This window comes from Chelon labrosus, assembly GCF_963514085.1.
Source record: "Chelon labrosus genome assembly, chromosome: 14".
In the NCBI taxonomy this organism is placed as follows: domain Eukaryota; kingdom Metazoa; phylum Chordata; class Actinopteri; order Mugiliformes; family Mugilidae; genus Chelon; species Chelon labrosus.
Window position 1 is genome coordinate 16,182,366 of NC_140347.1, and position 24,765 is coordinate 16,207,130.

Genomic DNA, 24,765 nt, shown 5'->3' on the forward strand with positions numbered 1-24,765 from the left:
TTAAACAACTGTTTGTGGAGCCTGGCTGAGTATTTATTTGTCAATTTTGCAAAATGCTCCTGGTCATATCATATATTTTGTTGATTTTTAAATGAAGGGCAAAAAATATAAACCCTGAAGCAAACAAATGAGTTTTTTTCCTCAAATACTAATGCACAGTTAGTTGTTTTGTGTTATCTGTAGTTAAAGAAAGGTGTTGAGAAATCAGCCCTCCGGAAACACTTGTAGTGTAAAGATCATGGAGAGATCAAAATGTTCGAGATAGTTCGGAGAAACAAAGTGTCCTCTCCACGCGTCCTGGAAATGGGTTAAATATTGGTGGAATTTTTTCATAACACCTTTTAGCCCATGGCAACACCCGCACTACCTATACAGTACATAACACAAATAGCTTTAGAGTTTCCCAGACCACAGTAGAATGGGGAAGTAGGTATAGTTTCATAACTCTCTGTTGACCAAAGAGCTTTGTGTGTTCAGAGGCTGACGCCGTAATAAGTTCTGTTTGTGCACCTAAACCCTACACCACCGCTCGCCTGATCACCGTCAAGGCGTTTTACGATCATCAGCCAGACCAGTAGTCCTACATGAACTTGTAATGAACCTATCTGTGTTTATAGAGCAGATCTGAGTGGAATTTCCAGCTTCTACACGGTCATTGTATTGAAAGGAGTCATGAGGAAGAAGCCCGCTTAAAGAAAAACAAAAGATACACCTTTTAAAAGCAGCTGCCAGGAAACAACGATGGGCCTATTGTCTATGTATAGTTGAAATAAGGAAAATAAAATCCCAACCCTCCTTTCATTTAAACGCCATCTAAGCTCAGACAATTCAACTACGTGATTAAGTTGGAGGATGTAGTTTGTGGATGTGTTAAACTGGATTAAACGTGAAAGTGTTGCTGAAATGGGGTTGTCAAAATAATCAATCAACATCTCTCTCTGTCTTACTTCAAACAAATGCTGCATACCACAACCTCCACCAAGATAAGATTTACTCCAGGTCTGTTTTCATTTTCTCTAGTGTACCTAATGAACTGGCATGTGATTGTATTTTGATGAAGCTGGGGTTGCCGGTGGAGAACAGATGGTAGATAACATTGAGTTCATGTGTGTACAGTCACAGATTCCTGTCTGGAATAACAATTAAAAAAAAAAATTCCCCTAAACTCCCTTTTAACCAGGAAAAAGAGTACAACATGAGTTTTTTTTTGTCTCCTTTTATTACAAAATAAATGAAATATTAACTAAAGAGGCCAGTGTAATTACACACAACAGTATGTTTTCTTCTGATTAAGGATGAGATAAATAGGGAAAACCATTTCACAAGCAGCAAACCTAAAAAAAATAATACAAAAAAAAAAAAAAATGAAGCTGCGTTTTGTGTTATATATTACATTTCTATATAGGCACTTTTACACTAGAAGCAGGGATTAGTTTGTCTTTGCAGCATTTATATTTTTCATTTCGTCAGCAGAACATACATTTTTCTCTGCCTCATGTCGCCTGAAGCAGTCTGCATATGAGCGATGCGAAGGAAGAAATCACAAAGCAAATGCAACCAAAGCGCTGATGAAGTTTGATAAACTGAAACAGGAGGTAGAATCCTTTTTTTTTGTTTTGTTTTTATACGGGGGATCAACATATTGAAAAGAAAGTTTGAAACTCAGTGAGGTGGTGCAGCCCCTCCGGAGGCATGTGAAAAGAAGCAGAATAATCAAGCCGGTGACTCAGAAACACAGATTTATATGCTGAACATATCAGGCTGAGTATTATAGTAGTATACTACAAAACAATAGTATTTAAAGAAAAAAAAAGAAGCTCATATTTAAATCAACGCTTCTAGCTGCACTGAGGCTCCAGACAATAAGAAGACTGTCGTTCGGCCTGGGATTCAGCTCAAAACTTCACGCCGACCACCGACCTGCCAGAGATCTGGATGTCATCGAAAGGAAATAAAGCCAAAATCTGAAAGACAAACAAGACAACAAAAGGTCAGATTTCACGAATGCCGTCTAGAAAAACATCCGACTACAACCAGCATTACTGCAGAAGACGTCATGGAATAGATGAGATCTATGGCTGTAACAGAGAGAACGGAAACTTCATAATAAGTCTGATGATCAATAAACTCCATGAAAAGACCAAATTAATGCTGTGACCACACTTTGGCTTTAAAAGAACCAGAGTTTTTGAAAGCTAGAAGGTTTTTACAAGTATCCTGCACAACTCCTGTGGATTTATTCCGTGTCAGTGTCTCTGGTTGTACATTTGAGATCTTTCCAGACATTTCTCTGATGCATGCTAGCTAAAGGGGCGTACACACAGGTAGAGATTAGCAGCGACGTGGCCGTGTAGTGTTAATGAATGTTAACGGTGATAGGCGAGGGTACCAACTCAAAGTGTTTACCACAAGGAAACACTGTCCTCGACTTTGGCTCCTTCCATCACATTCACCATGCTGATAAAGGACTTGGAGAATGAGGGTGAATTCAGATGGAGAGTATTTTATTTTCATGTAAAGAGCGTTGACGGGCAAGACGAGCTTACACCGGTCATACATTAATAATATTTTTATGTTCTACATGTTTCACTCAGAAAACTTTGGGATGGGAAATATACAACAGCTGTTACCTAGGCAACTAGTCGCTGCAAAGGGATGGGAGGATGGGAGTTAAGCATGACTCAGACGGGAGTGTAAAGAGAATTTGTTGTAAACTATTTTCAGCTTAATACACACTTGTTGCTCTAGACTCTGGCAGCAGGAAGGTGTATGTGGGACTGACTTAAAATAAACTACAGTGTGTGTGGAAACATGTCATTTAGTAAATAGTACGTAAGGACTACGAGACATTCCTGGCTTTGGTCTTTTCCCAGGATTTGTTGAAAGAAAACTAAATTTAAAATCTTGTCCTTTATAATCTGCATGCACTACACACTTGCGCACGTAACAAGTGATTCCTTACGTCATCGTTGCCATCAGCCAGATCCAGCGCCGTCTCGTCCTCCATGTTTCGCAGCATCTTGTCGGCGCCGGACTGACAGAGGAGGTTGGCGATGCCGGCGTCCTGCCTGCCCACCGCCAGATGCAGCGGCGTGCAGCCGTTAAACATGGCGGCATCCACGTTGGCTCCCATGTTGATCAGGAGCTTCACTGACACCATGTCGTGCAGCTCAACGGCGAGGTGAAGAGCTGTTTTGCCGCTGGTTCCTTCCTGCCAGAGGAGCAAGTAGAAATGAGAACTGGCAGAGCTGCGCGAACGGGACAGTGATTTACAAGGTTTCTATTCGGGAAGAAGGCGTCTATTTTTATGAGTTTTGAATTCGACAAGCACTGAAGGATACTACGCGATATTTCACATGCAAATGACAATCATAATGATAATAATTTAGCAGGCTGATGTGAGGCAGAGTGATATGTTGGGCCACTGACTCAAACTGAGAGGAATGTCTGGGGTAGTTTCGGGACTGACTGCCATGTTCCCTTCCATCAATAGAAAGTTAAGAGCGGTTGGCCAGCCCAGCCTAATCATAACTCCAATCTAATTATGTCTCCATGAATCCTGCAGGAAGCCCCGAGCTCAGCTCATATCACTATCAGCGTTGCACAGGTGCAGCAGATTTATAGACAGGAACACAACATAAGGCCACGGTAAACAGAGTCTGAAAGAACGGGGAAATACTGTGATTATAAATACTGGCACAAAACTAGATCAAATATGAAGGGCAACCATAACCAGAGACTAAATAAAGTTAAGGTTTATACAAACAAAGCAAAAACGTTGATTCATCTTTCACTTTCTCTCTTTTAGCTTAAATCTTATGAGTGGCAGGTAGGCGTCAGCTACACGTGTTGTGACTTACACAAGAGCAAATCTCATCCACTTACAGCCCCGTGAGCTGTGAGTGGATGAGATTTGGCATGAACTCAGCCTTTAAGTAAATCAAATAAATGTAATACACACGATGCACTGAAGACCGGAGTCACAGACTAACCTGGATATTCACGTCTGCTCCCTTTTTAATCAGGAGCATCATAATTTGATGCTGCCTGTTCAGCGCAGCCACGTGAAGACAAGCGAGACCTGCAAGCACACACACACACTTTGTTTTAAATATGCAACACAGGGCTCGTTTCTGGTCAAACGTGAGTAAGAGATGATTAAAAAAACATAAAAATCAGTGCTGTAGCTGTTTCTTCTTCTTCTTCCAAGATAAGAAGTTACTGTCTGGTAAGATGAAATTTGGATTCTTTAAATTCTACATTGCTTTAGTAATGACATGCTGGATAATGATTTATTTAGTGCACAACATAAAAGTCTTGACTTAAAGGCCATTGCACAAACTTGGAAGTTTGATTTCAACAGAGCCCACTGACAAATAATTAAACAGATGATGCAGACGTTTTCCTCACCTCTCCAGTTCTGGGTCTCGAGGACCGGCGCTAGCTTGGACGGGGAAATGTCTCTGGTCATCTCCGTGGCGCACTCCATCTTCCCGTGCTGGCAGGCCACGTGCAGCGGCGTGTTTCCGTCCTGGTCCTGCAGCTCCAGGCTGGCCCCTTTCTCCAAGAGGCTTTTCATCACGTCTGTCAAGTTCAGGTACGTGGCTAGGTGCAGAGGCGCCTGAGGATGAATAAAAGGAGAATCGGTGAGTAATGCAATCACGAGCTGCGGCACTGCAACGCCACGTTGCCCTTGCATTTCCTGCAACGCCTTCAAATCACCCCAGGGAACAGGTTTGTACTTGTTGCATTCAGCTGTTGGTTATCGGTACAAATAAAGAGACCAACAGGGAACTACTCCAGCTGAGAAAGTGACAGTTGCGTTGTCTGTACAAAACAAACAAGTACTGTGGTTGCACTGCATTGCTTTAGGTGCAGAATATGATACCTCGGTCTCGTGTTTGTTTAGTGATGAATCCAATCTTTGCATATCATTTGTTATCAGAGTTCTGCAGTTTAGACTCAATTGTAGTCACGCAACACACATTAAAACTGCAAAGATGACACCAAGAGACTTTTAATTTCTCAGAGTAAGTTTTCTTGTAAAGGCACTCAGCGGTAATATGGAATTAATCTTTGTAATGTGCGCCCATACGAGGTCTTAGAATGACTACTCGAGAGGAAATTAGGCAACCAGTTCCAACTGAGTCACGGCGTTAAAGTGCTGAGTCTCGACTTCTGATGTTTCTTTTTGACAGCTCTGTCGGCGCAGTTCGGGTTAAGTCTCTGGTCTGACTTCTTGAAGGACTGGAACAATTCCTCCACCCACATCCACACAAGGATACACTCCACAGCTCCCTGCAGTTCTATTTCTACATGATGTAGAGAGGAGGGGAGTTTCCATTCAAAGTCCCTTATGAGCTAACTCTGGAACCACCCACAGTGACGTCCCTGAGAGAGGACGGACTGCAAATAAAGAGGAACAACAATTCTCTGGAAGTACACAGATATAAATAATGGCCCTGCTTCCACAATCAAAAACCTGGTAATGAGGAAGTCCCTTTGGATTCAAAAATTCCAGTGTTCATTGTGCTTGCATAGTGGAAACAGTTGTACTCACCTGGTATAAATTATTTTGGATGTCCAGGACTTCTTTTGGGAATATCTGTATCAATTCTTGTGTGAAGAAAATATCTTCATGGATGATTGCTAAGTGCAGGATTCTACAGGGAGGAGAGAAGCAAAAACATTATCAATTACGCTTGAAAAAAAAACCCTGCAGGTTCACGTTACGTTACGTTGAGCAATCGACCCCGTAAGGCTGCAGCGTTCAGAAGAAAAACGGCTGCGTTTCAATATAACCTTGCATCACAGTTTTCCTCTGTATTCATCTCTAGAGATTACCTCGACATGTACTGCTCAGTGGGCTGAATGGCAAGGCTGAGTGGTCGGGGTATTGAGCAATGCAAAAAAAATTCTCCAGGCTGTAAGGTTAGAGGGACGTGGCTGGCGATGGCAGATAGGGTTTAGTTTGAAACACAGCAAACGACAAAACAAAACAAAAACACACCAACCTCAAAACCTGAGTGGGAAGTTGTAGCAAACAAATGTACAAAGCACAAAGCAGGAAATGGAACCAAGCGTTGGTTCTTAATTTAGACTCCCTGAGAACAACACAGCGAGGGCACCGACTGGAAAACGGATCTCAACAGATTCAAATAAACGTTGTTAAAACTCTTCAGCCCGCATACGATATAAACGCTGATCTTCGTGCGCGCCGCTGCAGCTACTGCCCTCTCTGAAAGTGTAACAGTGAGCCGCACTTCCTTCAGATTAAATGTCATTTAACCAGATACTGGAGGTCTGTCTGGTTCAGAGACAGACAGTGTGGGATCAAAAGTTCCCACAACATCTGACTGCACAGACCTTTCATTCAGCTTTCTGCTTTGAACAGTTTCCCTTTTCCAACGTCACATGGTGTAAAAACTGTATAAAATGACATTTAATTGATTGATTTAAACGCAGCTGGAATTTCCAGCAAGGAAAAAAATATCTAATGTTGCATGTAGTCATCACCCAAAAGAATATTGAATCAATATTATAGTGTCTAACTGATGAGATGCATTCTGCAATTACTATGTTTTAACCATGAAATACTACTAGAGTTAAATATGCAGCCGATATTTTCTTTGCAACAAGTCTTTTTTTTTTATATAAACATAATTCAGTTATTTTCTATTTAATTTTATACTTTGTACTTCACATATTTCATTTGCTGGGATATTAGAGGTTGAAATTACACAATCATGTTACACCTCCAACCTCACACCACCACCAAAAACAAAAAAAAATCTTAGTGCAATTAGTGCATGAAAGCCGCTTTGATACACTTCCAGTTCTGTGTAAAAAATTAAGGAAACATTTTTAAGAGAAAAACTGCCCGCATCCTCATTGTTGACGGTAAACAGTTTCAGTCATTTGTTCAGGCAAAAATTCCGAATTTCTGCCGATTCCAGCAGACAATCGACTTACACGGGTGTACAGTATGAATGTGTTGTATGTTGTGAACTCTGAAAACATCCTCTTACAGAACAGACAAAGATGCTTGAGGTAATTCAGCGTCACCGCATTGTTTACAACGCCGCCTGCAGCAAATGAAGCGGAGGATGCATCATCACCGGCCCGGTTCAGAGTGAGGCGGTGTCTCAGCGGTGCGTTGCCAGCTAGTTCTGCGACACACACACACACACACACACTGCTGGAAAGTTAACAAAGGCCAAAATCCTTTCCCTTTTCAATGCACGTCTATCTCAAGGAAGCTAGCTAGCGGTTTGCTAAATATATAGTGTAAAATTATGGGAGGATATATTAGAATTTCTTTCTCAATCTCAGTATAGGTCTCATAAATATAGCAGCCCTTAGTAAACCACTGAGCTGCAAACTGAACCAATAGAAGCTGTTTCTGATTAAAATGTCTTGCTAACCTGAGATCACTCCAATATTGGTATAAAAGTATAAATGATGCCAACTATTTATTTTTTGTTGTTGCGCCTGTAAAGTCCTCACCGACCCGTTTAAATGTCTGCAGACTGATGGAGCTCCACCACTAGAGTCAACCCTGTGAGCAAACATCGCTCAGTGTGAAAGGGACTTCCTGGTTTGAGTAAGACCTGAATGAATAAGAGCTAAAAAAAAAATCCCGCAGGGGAAAATTAGAGTTTGCATGATTCTCCGTCAGTCTGAGCAGCAGTGTGGTGTCTTTCAGGTGTTTTTTCCCTTCCAGGTATCTAAAGTTAGGGTGTGAGAATGAAACCATGTGGCCCTTACAATCAGCGAACGGAAATAAAAAGAGGTCAGAGACGCAACAACACTTCTGCAATACTCTGACTACATCAATCTCTGGATTACACAGACTGGTGGCTGCAGGACTCGCTAGCAAGTCTGCTTTATCGTAAAAAACAGACTGATGACATGGCAACAATGGATGAGTGGGACACGGCGTACGATCTGCATGGGCTGATAAAAGCCGTGTGTGGAGGCTGAGGTGTTTGGATTGTGTGCAAAAAAGCTGCAGTTTCATTGAGTCAAACTGAGAAATGAGCAGCAGCAAAAAAAAAATTTTTAAAAAAACCTTTTTTGGCTCCTTTTTTTTTTTTTTTTTTTAAGACGTCCGGTAGAAAAACGAAACAAAGAAAGTAAAGCAGCTTGCAAACGGTGGGAATAACAACGTGTGTGTTTGCACTGTCCCATCCTGATCAACAAGTTTCTTGGATCAAAAGCGAGCGGTGGTGCTACCTCACAGCATGTGCTTTGTCTGTGCTGCAGGGGAAGTCCAGGCCTATCTGTTTCACTTCTGTTTTCTAACTGAGAGACGCCTCACAGGAGACCATCCGCACTCATGACACGGACAAAGTTCATTAAAAAAAGAGTCTGCAGTATCACAACGCTATGAAATCCCCTTAAAAAAAAAAAAAAACAGCATCATGGGAAAACCATGCCTCAAATGCAGTTTGGTTTCAGACTCCATAGATTGCCTTTTATGGATGCTTTAAGTCCAACAGTAGCTGTGGATTACAAGCAGGCTGATCATTTATGATTTACTCTGGGGACATTTTTCAATCAAAAAAAAAAAAAAAAAAAAAAAAGTCAAACCCTGCCTGTTTTGTTTTCTTTTGTCCCCTTAATGTGCAAAATATCTTAAAAACAACACATGTGGTTATGTCACCTGGGGCATTCATAGACCTGTAATGCCAGTCAAGGACATGAGCAGGGGATTAAGCAATGATGACTAGCTGCAGCCCCAACGAGCAGAGCTTAAATGTGCTAAAACACAAATTTAATCAGTATTAATAATAATATTCTGGTGTGGTGGAAGCATGTAAAAAAAATAAATGTAAGCTGGATTTTTAGGATACCACAAACCACTTTAAATAAATAAAACTTGGTAAGCATTGTGGGGGAGAAAGTTGGAGGAGACTTCAGACTTCACCACCACCACCACCAGTGTGCAGCATGGTGCCTCTCAGCCAAGACTCTTATAAATGGATAGATTCTTTTTTTATTATTATTATTATTTTTGTAATAAACTGAGATAATAATCAAAAAAACCTACGTGTCTCCTTCCTCTGTGATAGTTGTGAGCAAGTTCTCCTCCTCCTCCTCCTGTTCAGAGAGTTCAGAGCTCTGTGTTTGAGTCTCACTGGCGCTGGACAGTCTGCAGCCCTCCACTATCTCTGACAGACTGTCCACTGTGATGGAGGACGACTCGTAGGCTGAGTCCAGGCGCTCCCCCGTGGCGGTGGAGAACTTGTCCTTGGGCAAGCTGAAGTCGGTGCTGGACTCCCGGGACTCCTCTGACTTCGGTATGGAGCGGTACGACTCGATGCCCGAGTCCGTGCGGTTCTCCTCCAACGAGTCCCCTTTGCTGCACTCGTCGTCGCTTGCCATGGTAGCGCTGCTGCTGCTGCTGCTCCTGCTCCTGCTGCTGCTGCTGGGTTTCCCCCTATTCCACCTCCTCCTCTCGCCTTCCCCGAGGATTTAAACGCTTCTAGCGGGTGTAGTCGCCGTGATATGACCGTACTCCGAGGACAGGCTGAGGAAACCACCGCTCCGTTGAGTAAGCCAGAGGAGTGAGCCGCCGCGTTTCATGCCACAAACCGATAACGTTACCACTTAGCAACGGCCCTCCTGGCGATTTATAAAAAAAAAAAAAAAAAAAAAAAAACTACTTTTAAAAAACTTTCAAAACATGGCAGGTCATCGCAGAGTCGGTGAAACGGGCGGTTTGAGGCTTGAAACGGCTGCCCCGTCGACTAGATATCCGGTAACAGCATGAGCTCCAGGCGGAGGGCATATGCGCACTGAAACGCGATAAGGGGAAGAGCTGACATGTGAAAGCCAGGGCTGTTTTTGTCACGCGGGGGAATCCCCAGTGCGCGCGAACGAACACACACACACACACACACACACGCGCGCGCGCACGTCAACATTTGAAAGAAAAGACGTCAGGGGCGTGGTTTAAGTTCATAGAGCCAAACCGGAAGCGACTGAAATTTTTCAAAATAAGTTAACAATCGAAAGGATGTTTGATATTTTATTAGCTGTTTTAGTAAAAAATGTTACATACATCTAATTATGCTGTAAAAAAAAAAAAAGCTTTTGATTTTATCGCTCTTAGTGCATTAATAATGTTCATTAACAACAGTTAAAACCCTTAGTTTGAAAAGTTACCAATTACAGTATTGTCATAATCGCCATTTTTAGAGTTAGCCTACTATTTTCAACTTTCCTATTGCCTTCCAGGTCAAGAAGTGTATGTTTAGTTATTAGTTGAGAAGAAGTTGGCTTAAAAATGTGAATAAATAGTCAATGAGAGGACGAGGCAATGGTTGAGCCTACAATAATTAATCCAAAATTATTATGATTCCAAAATATGACATGATTATATAAAAAAAATATAAATACTTTTTGAATCAATCTGTAAGTTAAGTAAGCCGCATTATTATGGAACAATAATATGAAATAATGACAGCTTGGATAAGCGCCAGCCCCCCCCCCCCACGGCCCTTCACAAGACAAGCGGTTACAGAAGACGAATGAATGAATGAATGAATGAATGAATGACTATGCAATCATATGCAACACTGTGACAGCCTACTCAACTTGCAGCCATGTGTCATAAAATATGAAACATGCACAATTTCTGTAAACATTTTAAAACCTGCAGACACTATAATATGGTCCTTTAACCCTCAAGGTCTCATATCGTCATAACTAAATTTCCAAAGTATTCTTTTGTGTCTTAGTCAGAGCGGCAACAAAGTCATTTCAGTTCAAAACAAATAAAATGTCTGTGTGTCTTGTAGCTGCTCAAGTCTTGCTTATTAATAGTACGACAAAATTCCCCTTGGTAGACTATGCTGCGAACACGTGTGAGTTTTATTTTCAAAGTCACACCGGAAGTCTCATTCCTCAGGCTTGCGTCTGGTAGCAGCATGAAACCACAGAAACAGTTTTATTCGTGGAACTTTTTCTGAGAAGCTACATAACCTGAGCTTGGTTTATATAAATGTTCACAATGAGCATGATTGTTTTGCGTACTCTCTGTAACCTCCAGGATCCAGTGATAAACGTCAAACAATAAATTAGTTTATCTCTCAGTGAGGTTCACAATACTCTTGACTATGCAGTACTTTCTGTCTCGTGTCGAGGCCGCTATAAGGAAACAATTACGCATATAAGCAGAGTTTAAAGTACTAATTCATGACCTCCAAAAAGACCAGGAATTACCCAGCTATCATGTCTTATTTCCTTCTCCTTTTCAGAATGCTTGTTGTGGTTTGGCCTTTAGAGGGCTCACTTACACAGCTGCTGTCATGCTTTCAGAGAGCGAGATTCATCATAAATAAGTCTATAAAACAATACTGACTGTCAGGGAGAAGCCTTCACTGCTGCCAAGAGCTGCCATCTGTTTTCATGTCATCTCCTGTTATGTTTACTTATTTCACTTTATGCCAGCAGTCCAGTCCAATGTCCACATCGTGGGCCATGATAAACACAGGCCTGTGTGCCAGTATTGTAAGGGAAATGTTTCTTGTGTAAATAAAGCTGTGTATAAAGGAAGGAATGAAAAACTATTCTTTTATACATGCTAAAGTTTCTTATTGTGTTTTCTTCTTGTATTTCACCTTAAACGGCGATTGTATCATCTCATAACAACGTGCTGGAGCATTTACCCATCTTGGCACAGTATTAAGTAAAATCCCATTGACATTCAGTTTGATTTAGCTTATAATTTAGCTTACACCAGATCTCCTGGAATTCAGTTCATTTGTTTAGACTATCTGTGCCGGAGCAAGGAGATCATGTGGCCAAATTTAGGTGGGTGTAGTGCTGAAATTATCACTGTTTTGTCTAAACCTCATTTGAAATGCATGAACAGGTAAGTGGAAGTCAGTTGCAGTTGAAAGTTTGCCATCAAAAGAAAAGGCAAAGGCCGTAATCTTCAAGATATCACAAGTGTGTTCTTGAGTTACAATTGTAAAAAGCCATAAAGAATTATGTCAAACACGAACAATGGTCCAATCTCCATTTAATCTGTGTTTATGCAAATGTGACGTAGAGCACACTGAGCTCTCTGTAAAACAATGTATGAAATCCACTTTATTGTCTTTTGGGTGTTTTATGTTTCACTAAAAGGGCAAGGGAGTTGCACGCAAATCTTAAATATTTGGACTATTTTTGGGTCTGCGGCCACATTTTGCATTAACTGAACCAAACAGTGGCTTAAAAAAGGTTCAGACATTTACTAAATATGTCTGCGAAGATTCTCAGTCATCCAAGTCACGGCGTGTCTAAAAATAACGCCAAAACAAAGGCAACCAGCTCGTTTGAGTTTTCTTGACGACGCTTCTCTACGCTTTCAAGTGGCTTCTTCAGTTCTAGATGACTGTTGGGGAGTTCAGGTTTTTTATTTCCTTTTAACTGGGAAAAACCTTGAGCGAGGCCCACTCATATGGGAGGGGGGGACCCGTCTGCTTAAAAAGAGCGAGGAGAGACGTATACAGATACTGTTAAACAAATAAACAGGAGCACAGGTGCAGAAAACTAAGCCAGTGATAGTTACTATGGGCTGTTAACGACCCAGCGCTTAAAAGTGAATGCTCAGTTAAAGAGTACCAAGGCGAAACAGGCCAGTTGCCTGCTAGACTGCTGAATGCTGAAGCCAAAGTGACTTATCAGGTGGATGAGGAACCCTCTCTGTCCCCCCCAGTGGCCCCACACTCTCACCTCTAATTCCTGTAGCATTTGGTGATGAAGAAAACCCATTGCCACTATTTGGTGGGTCTCCCACAGTGTCTAGCCAAAAAAGGGACTCCCTGAGGAAAATGAGACTCCACTACCAAAAAAAAAGGAGATGTCCTGAGGAAAATGAAACCCCAAAATGCCATAATAAACAGGAAATATCCCTAGATGCAAGTGAGTCTCCCACAGCACCAAGCCAAAAAAAGAAAAACAGGTTACTGACACCCCACAGTGCAGTAAAAGGAGATGCTCAGGTGAAAATGAAACAGAAATATAAAAGAAGACAGAAGAAGTCCCTTCAAAATAAGCAAAATAGGGGCAGAGTTTTTAAAAGATCTTGACAACCACCCACATCCAGTATACAAGATTTCGTGGCCTATTGCCCAACTGCAGCAGATTGCATTAAACAAACCAAACCTGACCCTGCTGATTTGTTCCCGCTGACGTATCCTGAGGGAGCTCACTGTTGAGATGTCAAATGCATATTCAATGCAAACCAAAGGGAAGGCACTTGATCTGAACATGGATGAGTTGCTGACTTTTTATGGGATTCTGCTCACATCTGACTACAGTTGTGTGCCATGGGGGCACATTCATTCATTCATCTTCTGTAACCGCTTATTCCTGTTAAGGGTCGCGGGGTCTGCTGGAGCCTATCCCAGCTGTCATCAAGAGAGAGGTGGGGTACACTCTGGACAGGTCGCCAGTCTGTCGCAGGGCTAACACAGAGAGACAGACAACCATTCACACTCACACCTACGGCCAATTTAGAATCACCAATTAACCTAACCAGCATGTCTTTAGATGGTGGGAGGAAGCCGGAGTACCCGCAGAGAACCCATGTAGACACAGGGAGAACATGCAAACTCCACACAGAAAGGATGACCCTGATGTCTACAATGAAGCCATCTCAAATGCAATGAGAAGGATTCGCTTTGATGAGATAATGGCCTCAATACATCTGGTTGATAACTCAAAAGCCACAGACGACCCTTTCTATAAAGTGTGACCCATCTTCAGGGGCAAACCCATTCGGTTTGGATATAAGTCGTGGAGCCTTGCTTCACCCACAGGGTGCCTGTTTCATATGGAGCCCTATTGTTCAGTCCGCACACTGTTGCTGGAAACTGGCTTGGGACAGAGCCCCAGTGTTGTCCTTGGTCTGGCTGAATAAGCAGAAGTTCCTCCAGGGTGCACATTTGTGCATGATAACCTTTTCACCTCCCTTTGCCTCATCGATGAAATGACCAAACGGGGGTATGGGTCCCTTGGCACGCTGAGACAGTGCCGTCTGCATGACATCCCTTTCACAGGTGTGAAGGATTTTGAAAAAAAAAAAAGCATCGTTAGGGCACTGAGGTCCTCACAGAGGAGAAGAAGCTACTGGTGCGTTGGAAGGATAACAGCGTTATAACCATGGCAACCAATGCTATATAAAGATATTCAGAAGGTCAAGCATACAGGTGGAGCGAAGAGAAAAAAAGCCTTTGTCAAAGTGCAACAGCCTCTGTGTTTCCTGAGATACAACCAAAACATGGGCAGTGTGGATCTTCACGCGTCAAGATACAGATCTGCGATAAGGTCAAAAAAGTGGCGGTGCCTCCTGTCCTTTCAGCTTTGTGTGTCTCTCCTTAAGAGATATGGAAGACAACCTCTTGGTCAAGGCAGAAGATCTGTAATTGCGAAACCTCGGGATTCCACAAGAGGTGATGGAAAACACCACTGGCCTGTCAACACGGAAAAAAACGCTACCAAAGATGCAGAAGTGGGATGTACCACTCCACACTGAGTGCTCCAAGATTTTTCATGGAGAGTGAAATCTAACCAAAAAGCTTTTTAGCTGTGTCTTGTTCTTATGTTAAGTAAGTCAAACCGGTTCATGAGACTGTCAAAAAGATATTTTGATTTTTGTCCCTAATAGTACCCTAGAGTATGCACTGTACTGTTATACCTTTGAATTGTACATGTTTCTATTTTTTTGACAACCACATTTTAATCAATGGGCTAGGCTAAATAACAGAAAGACTTTTGTTATTCTTGAATTACCACCTTTCTTACGCTGTCTCAGCATAAACTGAACATTATAGCAACAATGAAGAGGGTTTTAGTGCAGGATTGTTAAATTAGAATGCAATCGTTTCCTTTGTTTCGTTGTGTTAGGTTTTTAAAGGTTTTCATTCAGACTGGGCCACAGACAAGGTCTTGCAGCTAATAGGATGCAGGGAGGTGGTTCCCACCGTGCAGCAGCATCGTCTCGGCGCAGTTGTTGTGATCTACGTGAACACGTTTGTCTGTGTCTCAGCGTGTGTGTCTGCGTGTGTGTGTGTGTTATTTACATTGTGGTGTCGGGCTGGCTGCTCACACGTGCCTCCTCCTGTCGCCTTTGTCTCGCTTCACAGCTTCACTGGCTGCCATGGGCACTGTTGTCTGCAGGGAGAGGAGCTGACTGCCTCCTTGGCCATTTCCTCACATCGCATCCCTTGCAGCAGTCCTTCACCGTCGCCTCGTTGCATCGCGGGAGGAGTCTCAGCTCAGTTGTTTTGTGCGTCTTCTTCGGAGCAACAATGACTCCCTCGGGCCGAAGCGTGAGAAGCCTGCCCACCTGAAAAGTGGCTGGTGAGAGGATGCATCATCCTCGGAGGTTTTTTGTTCGGGCTCCCTGTGACGGGCTGGTTTGTTTTGGATGATGCGCAGGGTGGTCCTCGGCGTGTTTTTGTCTCACCCTGCTTTGGAAACCCCCCATCCCAAGAGGAGATCCATGCACCGCTTTTTGCACCCTCTTCACCATGTCCCCAGCATCGGCTGCAACGGCCAGTGAAAGCAGCACCACTACCACCGTACCCGAAGAGGAGCCAGACAGCCCCAGGGAAGAGGTAAGCATCGATTATTTCCAACATGTTTACATGTTTTCTAACCCAAAGACGCGTGAGGTCTAATTGGTAATCAGTGTTCTATTTAATAGTGTAATCTCACAGATTTTGGGGATTAGGGGTTAATTGGCGCCAGTACGTGTTTACTACTGTTTCAGTGCCTTAACATGCAGTGATATGTGTGAACCTGTGCGCACCCGAGAGTGTGAACGTGTATGGATGGTGCTCCTGTTTGTCTCCCCTTCAGACAGTAGTTTCCAAAATGGGGCTCAGGGACCTACTATTGGTCCTGGAGAAGGTCTAAAGGGTAAAGAATTGTCTTCACAAGAACACAGCTGATTTTTAACTTTAAAGATAAGAAACCTTGATCCAAACGCTCTCTGCGAGAACAGATAGTATGGAACATTGTAATTAAACAAACCTTGCCTGTTGCTTTCCACATCCTTGGATTCATTTGGAAACACATATTCTTTCCTGCATATGGGTTAAATTGATTAGTGACGGATCTTCCACATTAAAGCACAAATAAAACCCCGTGGTGAGGTATGATTTCCTCTCCTCTCCACTGACCCTGCCTAGACTTCCACTACAGACACACATGCTGGATAAGTTACATATCCATTACACAAGAGCCTTTTTATATAACCTAGCTGGTCTTATTATGTCAAGAGAAAGTGTCCATGAGTGTGAGAGGCTCTTAGTTGAAGGCACCGCCGAGGTCTCATGCGTCATGGAGACTGATTTTAACCGCCCTGAAATGTTTTTATTTATTTATTTATTTATTTATTTTACGTCAGGTATTTTCTCATTAAAGTGACCTAATTTGGTGCAGTTTTAGTAAAACAGGTTGACTTGGTGGGATGGCAGGCTATAAAAGTTGCTTATTTTCCTATTCTCCACATGTCTACTTTGACATTTTGGACACAGATGAATGGACAGAATGATAAATGCAACAAAACTGCAACCAAATGTAAAAAATAACTAAAATAATATAAAATCTTCCAGCTGACTGACTGGAGCTCAGGGTGCAGTTCAGCTGTAGCTTTAGTGCACATTCAAATCACACTAAGAAAACTTCATTTTGAACCATAACACACAATTTCCTAGACAATGTCTTCTCCTGCGTCTCTAAATCCGTGTTAGACGTAAAAACACACATGGTTCGGTGCCCCTTACGGGTATTTCTTCCTTCTCAAGCAAATCTGGGTTAATTTCTTTTGTCTAACATATCAAAAATCTCCCGACAGTGAGTCATTTCCTTTCTTTTCTGCTATCCACAAGCCTAATGAACAGCTAAGCTCTTACGCCGGGACTTTATAGTTGTTTCTTTCATTTCATACTCATTTCTAATCAGATACTGCTTGATGCATGTGTATTTGTTTTCTATGTTGCATTAGCTCTTTGTGAATAAACAGTACTTCGTATTCAGGATGAGAGCTGCACTATTATCGCTGCTCAGACTCAGCCTGTAAACTGTAACATGAGTAACAAACTATGCCGTGCTGCATTGATTATAGTTGTTGAGCACGTACAGGATGCTAGTGAGTAAATACTCCTCCTGCCTGCGGTAGGTTTTCCTCAATGGGGAATTTCAGTGTTAATCCCTTTTGCCCCGCGGGGTGCAGCTATGGGTTGGCAAGGTAGCTGGGGACCATGTGACCAAGGTGGGGAGGATAATTAAGGAGAAAGAACATCTATTATTTATGCTTATCTGTCGCTTGAAGGTCACAGAAACGGCATGTTGAGCTCAGGAAAGTGATGCTGGTTGTGGTTATGGGCTGTCATGTGTTCGATGATGGATGTTAATATTTACAATCCAAATAAGACTCTGCCTTAGTGTAGTGTCTGTAGTGCTAGTGAATGAATTCAGCTGTAATCTATCCTTCCTGGGGCTCTTGGGCGTCTGCCAAGTTAGTGTGGCTGTGTTTCTACAGGGCGTGACTGCCTCTTCATCTCTTGAAGCAGCCACTGGGGCCTGCTGTGCCCCAAGGTGATAAACCAGCTTTATGCTGCCAGAGTCAAATGACTGCCTGGCTCGCCATTAAATGTGGGGTCTGCCCTCTCAGACTGTCTCTGTTCTTGCCTTTCTATATTCTTTTCTTAGACATAACGAGGCATAATTATATAAAAGCAAAATGTATCACGACAATGTGAACACCCACACGCTAATGCTGTGTTTTATACTTTTACATTAATCTGGGCAGGTTTATAAACTCGGAGAATATTCCGATCACAGCGAGCACAAACCAACTCATGAGAAATTGGCTCACGGCTCATGCATAAACTATGCAAAAGCACTTACAACGCGGAATATTTCTATAAATATTTTATATGCATGTGCCACTGCTTTTTTTTACTTCATGCCTTCCAGATATTTAGGTCATGTTCATCAGTTTGATTTCCGTTTTATATTAAGAATGGGTTATTCATGGGACTTTCTTATGTAACTTTCTTACTAACTTTTTTTTCTACCCCTATCTTCTTTGCAGCAGCGGCCTCAGAAACAGTCCCTGACCAAATCCTTGTGTCAGGAAACCCACTGGAAATGCCTGCTGCTGTCCCTGCTGATGTACGGCTGCGTCGGGGTGATGGCCTGGTGCCAGGTGACCAAGGTCACGCGGCTCTCCTTCGACAGCGCTTACAAGGGAAAGTCCATGATGTACCACGACAGTCCCTGCTCCAACGGCTACATCTACATTCCTCTGGCCTTCCTGGTCATGCTCTACGTGGTCTACCTGGTGGAGTGCTGGCACTGCTACACCAGAAACGAGCTCCAGTACAAGGTGGACGTGGACAGCGTGGCGGAGCGCGTACAGAGAATGCAGCAGGCTACGCCCTGCATCTGGTGGAAGGCCATCAGCTATCACTATGTCAGGAGGACGCGGCAGGTGACGCGGTACCGTAACGGCGATGCCTACACCACCACACAGGTCTACCACGAGAGAGTCAACACCCATGTTGCTGAGGCGGAGTTTGACTACGGGAACTGCGGGGTTAAGGACATCTCGAAGCACCTGCTCGGCCTGGAGGGCTTCCCCATCACCAAGCTGAGGTTCACCAAGTGCTTTAGCTTTGCCAATGTGGAGTCAGAAAACACCTACCTGACCCAGCGAGCCAGGTTCTTTACAGAAAATGAGGGCCTGGACGATTACATGGAGGCCCGTGAGGGGATGCACCTGAAGAATGTAGACTTTAAGGAGTATATGATTGCCTTTTCTGACCCCAATCACCTTCCCTGGTACGCTTCCAACTCCACTTTCTGGGCAGCAGCTGCTTTCACGCTCTCCTGGCCTCTGCGGGTGCTGACAGAGTACCGCACTGCCTGTGCTCACTATCATGTTGAGAAACTGTTTGGCTTTGACTATGTGCCAGTCACACCATCTGAGGAGCGGCCGTATTGCAGACACATCCCACGAGTCAACACTATCGACAGCACAGAGCTTGAGTGGCACATCCGCTCCAACCAGCAGCTGGTGCCCAGCTACTCGGAGGCCGTTCTCATGGACCTGGCCCAGCTCTCAGGGAGCAGTAACAGCTACTCCATATGCGGAGGCTACGGCAGCTACAGGCAGAACTGCGAGCGCTGCCACCGCGCCATCAGCAGCTCCTCCATCTTCTCTCGCAGCGCCCTCAGCATCTGCAACACAGGGAGCCCCCGCATCCCCTTCAGCGCCAGCCGCTTCTCGCTGAGCCGGCTCTACGGCTCCAGGCGGAGCTGCCTGTGGAGGAGCAGCGGGAGCCTGAACGAGCCGTCCTGCCCCACAGAGAGCACGCGCTGCCTGTCAGGCCAGCAGACCAGCGAGGAGAACCCTCCAGACTATCAGGACGCCGCGTACTTCCCAGTGCTCATCGTACATCGCAACGAAGGCTGCCTCAACCACGACCACCGCTCTCTGCACAGAAACGGCTCCTGTGTCGAAACGTCTCTATGACCCACAGCTGCTGCTCTTAAATAAGGAAAATGATGACACAAGCTAAGTCCGAGCAACCTCTTTAACCAGACTCTATAAAAAAATATCCACCAACAACATACTGCAACCAATGATTTGTTCTAATTTCCAAATACACAAAGTATGTCTGGAGGATCTGTCACTGTACTGTCAATAAGTCAGGGAAAACAGACTTGTTTAAAATACAACGTGGCTTTAAAGGACCATTTTGCCAAAGTTACATGAAGTCCTAAAACATCTACAAAAAGTCAAACAACCAAGGAACACCACAGGGATTCACATCCTGCTGGAAATGCCATATTTATAGATCTTAGTCATAAACTATTCGCAAGGACGTGAGTAACACTTCCAAGTATTTGAAGCCTGGAGTAGACTTTGACTCAGCGGCCGCGGAAAAGAAATTGCTGAGAAACGAAAGGGATATGACAATTAATGGACGCCTGGGTGACACCCATCGTGTGAGTCATGTGACTTGGATGAATCATGCAAAAGAGCTCCTTGTGAAAGCGTGACCAACACGACGGAATTTCGTTAGTAAAATAAAACACATGTCTTCTCGCGCATAAAATCTAAACATCTGCATGTTAAACCTTTTGATACTGGGTGATTTTAAAACCATTCACTCAAAGTCAAAGCTCAGAAAAAAAAATAGAATAAAAACTAAATGTCTGGTGCAGATAAAATATCCAGTCAGCTGAAATCGTCTCGGTTTGCGATGACATTATACTCCCTGGCTTGCCAAATATAGCACGGGAGCAGCGTGAATAATTTAGTGCAGGAGGGCTAAAATGACACGAGAACTTAAAACTGAATCATCAAACTGAACTGTACATTTTGTATAATGGCAAACTACATAGTAATAAGCCTCTCTACATACTGGTAGATGTGTCAACTTAGCTGATTTAAAATCTAAAAGGATCCTTTTAATTTCACATCTGGCAATATTTTTATTCAGCCTACCTCTTTATTTAAGTGCCTAGCATCAGCTGTTATTGACAAGCGTAAACTATCACGAGTGAAGTCATCTCATCTAGCATATGGTATATAATGTGTAAGCTGAAGAAACCAGGCCCTAAATGTTTTTCTTTTTTTGTTTTATGTGATTTTCTTTGATAATATTACACAGGTCTGTGCAGCCTGCTGATGCGTATCAGAGAGACAGCCAGAGAGCCAGCCATCAAAGACACGAGAAACAGTCCGAGGTCTGGATTTACTACCGAGAGTGTCACATTTAATATGACAGGATTAGTCTAAAAAGAACTAAAAAATACTTCCTCTCAGCTGAGAGCACGCAACGTCTTATGGTGAATCTCAGCCGAAACGTGCACAATAATTGATTCTGTGTTTTGAGACAAATATTATGAAGGGATTAGCTTCTGAAATTAAACCTTTCAGCTAATTTTAAGTGTAAAACTGAGAGAGTTTGAATGGCCTTTTAGTTCTACTTCAAGGGATTAAATTAAGCATAGAGCTCTTTTAAGGAGGTGATTATATTTATTTTCTGGACCAGCTGTCACCCATGAGCGTAAAGATGAACCGACACGATTTGAACCGTCAGTATCATTGAAAAAGCACGAATCTCTTCTGCACTCAGACATCTCGTGTCGCGCCTTCTCTTTATAACAACGGGCTTGTACAGTTAATTGTGACCAATTATCCATACTCATTACATTCCATGTGTGGTGTCAAGTTTTGAGTTGTGGACTATATTAATAGCAATACTACAGGATACACTGAAAATAGTCCAAGTGAGCGATAATAAAAACGAAACAAAAAAGCCCAGATCAAACTTCACGTTTCATTAAAACATTTGATTATGTGTTTTCACAGCTCAGTGTCATCTATGCATGCCCCCCCCCCCCCCAAACTCAGGATAGTAATCAGGGCAACGACTCTTATTTTAAACCTCAGACTGAATACATTTGAAGGCATTTCCTTTTGCTTTTTCAGAGGCTTTCAGCAAACAAGGGGTTTGCAAACGCAGGAATCAGATTATCAAAACTTTACTAACGTTCCCATTTCAGATAAGAAAGGGAAAAGGCTCAGAGGCAGAAGGGTGTCACACCACCAATATGTTTGTGAGTAAAGTCCATTTTAACTTTTTTCAACTCAGTCTGCACCATTTAACACAGAAATATCTTAGCAGGTTAGGAACACTTGTTTTCCTAGTAAACACATATGAAGACCTCAGTCCTTTTAAATCCTTTGCATAATTGGTTTGATGATGCTAACGTCGAGATCGCTAAGTCAAGATCTCTCTTAGGAATCTCATTTGTTTGTTTATATAAAAGCTGAAACGCAAACAAATGACAAGTTATGGTTTTAAGGCAGATTACAACTTAATTAATGACTTTTAGAGATGGTGTTGATTCATATAGTCAAGGTAGCTACCGTCATAGTTTGTAGTCTTTAGCCAAAATATATGAGAGCAATCTTGAGCTAAAACAGCAGAAAGCTATTTAATTTATTTATTAATTTAGTTCCTTTAGTCAGTTATTTCTGCGGTTAAGGGGTCGGACTCTGTCCCGGCATGGATTGGCCAGAGGTCGGGGAATTAAATGGACATGCATGTCTCAGAGGACACCGCAAATAAAAGCATGTAATCTCCACAAAGGATTAAACACATACTGTAATCGTAGGAGGACGTGCCCGTATGAACAAATGTTAGAATTCAGTTGCTGTGCCGCTCTGAATCATCACATCCTCTTATTCATGATTAGCCAACAAGCCTCTCACGTGGCTTCACTGTGATATCATACAAAGTCATGTGTAAGAAAAGAAAAACGTGTTTACCAGTGAAATGTTTACGCAACAAGTGACAATAAGACAGTTTGGGGTTTTGAAAATGGTAAAAAAAAATAAATAAAAAAAATCTCACCGAAAGGTTAATAACTATGTTTTTCCTCAGTAGATGACTGTTAGAATAAAACTACTACTAAACCCTTTATCATGTGTGTGGAGTAGAGGTTAGGTTGTTTATTTTTAACTCAAATATGCTTTGGGACTTTTTTTATATTTGAATAAATCTTTGCATTTTCAAGACTGTAGGGCAGAAAGGCTTTGTACTGTAAATAAAGTAGAAATGAGAGTTTAGAATGATGTGGATATCGTGCTCAGCTCATTTACACTTAGAGGTAACCGGAGCGGAGACATTTCTGATGTGCAGATGTTAAATGGTGAGTTTGTCATTGTGCAAAGAGCGGAGCAATCGCTTGTAATCGCAGCCGAGCAGCAAGTTATTTTAAAAAGCCTTTTTTTTTAACAAACCTTGTCTGTATGATTTTATTGATTCTGTAACATATACAAGTTCACGTCTCTTTAAGAGAAAGTCGAGAGACTTCTGATCTGAATTACGTCAGTATTCTACGGTAGTATTTTTGGTTGACTTAGTCCAACTTGTACTGTCTTCATATAATGAGAGTGTAATATTGCAAAGTTAAAATCTGGGAAAACGCAACATGAATCACATCTAAGATGATCTGCTGTCTAGCAAGCTACACTATTAACCGGTAGATATAGGTAAAACTACACAAACAACACAAGTCTGTATGTATTCACAACACCACCACAACGTTGCCTTCATGTTACATAAGGACTAAATACCAAATATGTGTATCAAAGTGGAAAAAAAGGCTCAATAAACTGAAATGCTCACAAATATATCTGGCCTATGTCTTAATGTGTAATAGACTATTGTTTTGATGCCGCCGGTTTCATTTGAATAGGTTTAACAAAGGTCACTTTTACTGTCATTGAACTTCTTGAAGAGAGAACTAATTCTTTGCAGGATGGTAAACAACCGTGTTGGCTCCTACTAAACACGTACATCCAAAAAGGACATATATTCATTCATTCATTCATCTTCTGTACCCGCTTATTCCTGTTAAGGGTCGCGGGGGTCTGCTGGAGCCTATCCCAGCTGTCATCGGGCGAGAGGTGGGGGTACATCCTGGACAGGTCGCCAGTCTATCACAGGGCCCAAAAAGGACATAATGTAAATATTAGGGCCGGGACTTTAACGCGTTAATTAAGATTAATTAATTACACAAAAATAACGCGTTAATTTTTTTTAACGCATTTTAATCACACTTATTTTTGCACCGCGGAACGTTTCTCACTGGATGAGTTTCGGCGGACCGATTATACTGGAGCACCAACTAGCGTTCATTACCAGTGTCCTCAACAAGCAGCGGGTGCTGCCGTGAGCCCCTCTCCCGTCCCAAAGCACTCACAGGCGGTCAGTCTCACAGTAGCCCCGCGTAGCAGCAGTCAGAGCAGAGAGGGAGAACCACGCCACCGCGTCCAGACTGCAAACGAATGACGCATGCGCAAAGCTGCCGCTGATCGCGCCCTGGTTTACAGAGCGGGATGTAAATGTTTCTTCACTGTCACACTAAAATAAATAATAAAATAATAATCCATTTAGATTGTTAATTTTGTCAAGTAAAAACCGTTTGTACAAAAAATGTTAAAAATATTCTAGTTATGGCAAAAAATGCTCATGTTCTTCTGAGCCTGTGACTTGTGTCTCTTTAGAGTCATTTTGCCAATACCAAGCCCGGATAAAGGAGGCGCGTTAATAATACAGCGTCCATCACAATTACATCCAAAAGGTAAATTATGCAAATTAGCCGATGACGTCATTTAGCGACTTCTAGCGACTTTTAGGACAGCCAATAGCTACTTTCCTTTCCTGAGGAGTTGGCAACACTGTTCATTACTTCAGACAACAACAAACCACAGTGAACATGAAAGAAGAAGCTGATGAGACCGCTTTGGTTGGCCCCGTGGATGGGAAATTTAGTCATTATTCAATGGTATACTAAAAATCCATATGAAAAAAATTACTTCTCACTGTTCTCAGGTCAAATATTTATATGCGATTAAAATGCGATTAATTTCGATTAATTAATTACAAAGCCTCTAATTAATTAGATTAATTTTTTTAATCGAGTCCCGGCCCTAGTAAATATATAATGTCATTTCTCAGTGACACACAAGACATGAAGTAAATAGATCAGTAAGAGCGATCTCTGTGGGTCTGCCGATGTCATGTCACTCTGTACAGTACTGTAACTGACTGATGTGTTTTTTCGTTCTTAATAGTTTTTAGGACAATATGTAGGGATATGGATACATAGACAGTACCATAGATCAGTACATTTCTGACATCGATCAGCCATTACATTATGACACCTGTC

At 42.5% G+C, this 24,765-nt stretch overlaps 2 protein-coding genes across 2 annotated transcripts; one reads left to right on the forward strand and one right to left on the reverse strand.

Annotated features, from left to right (window-relative positions):
- Positions 1 to 1,183: 1,183 nt before the first annotated feature.
- nfkbie (nuclear factor of kappa light polypeptide gene enhancer in B-cells inhibitor, epsilon) lies at positions 1,184 to 9,795 on the reverse strand. Its single transcript, XM_084560170.1, has 6 exons — positions 9,053 to 9,795; positions 5,561 to 5,663; positions 4,411 to 4,621; positions 3,993 to 4,081; positions 2,963 to 3,211; positions 1,184 to 1,964 (listed from the first exon to the last, which is right to left on the reverse strand). The coding sequence occupies exons 1-6, from the start codon at positions 9,385 to 9,387 to the stop codon at positions 1,896 to 1,898; spliced, it is 1,056 nt and encodes a 351-aa protein (XP_084416296.1). The 5' UTR covers positions 9,388 to 9,795; the 3' UTR covers positions 1,184 to 1,895.
- A 5,735-nt stretch (positions 9,796 to 15,530) lies between these two features.
- Positions 15,531 to 19,880, forward strand: tmem151ba (transmembrane protein 151Ba; the record flags this gene model as incomplete). The annotated part of the gene is made up of 2 exons (XM_084560007.1): positions 15,531 to 15,617; positions 18,104 to 19,880. 2 exons carry the CDS (start codon positions 15,531 to 15,533, stop codon positions 19,544 to 19,546), a joined length of 1,530 nt encoding a protein of 509 aa, XP_084416133.1. The 3' UTR covers positions 19,547 to 19,880.
- Positions 19,881 to 24,765: the final 4,885 nt, after the last annotated feature.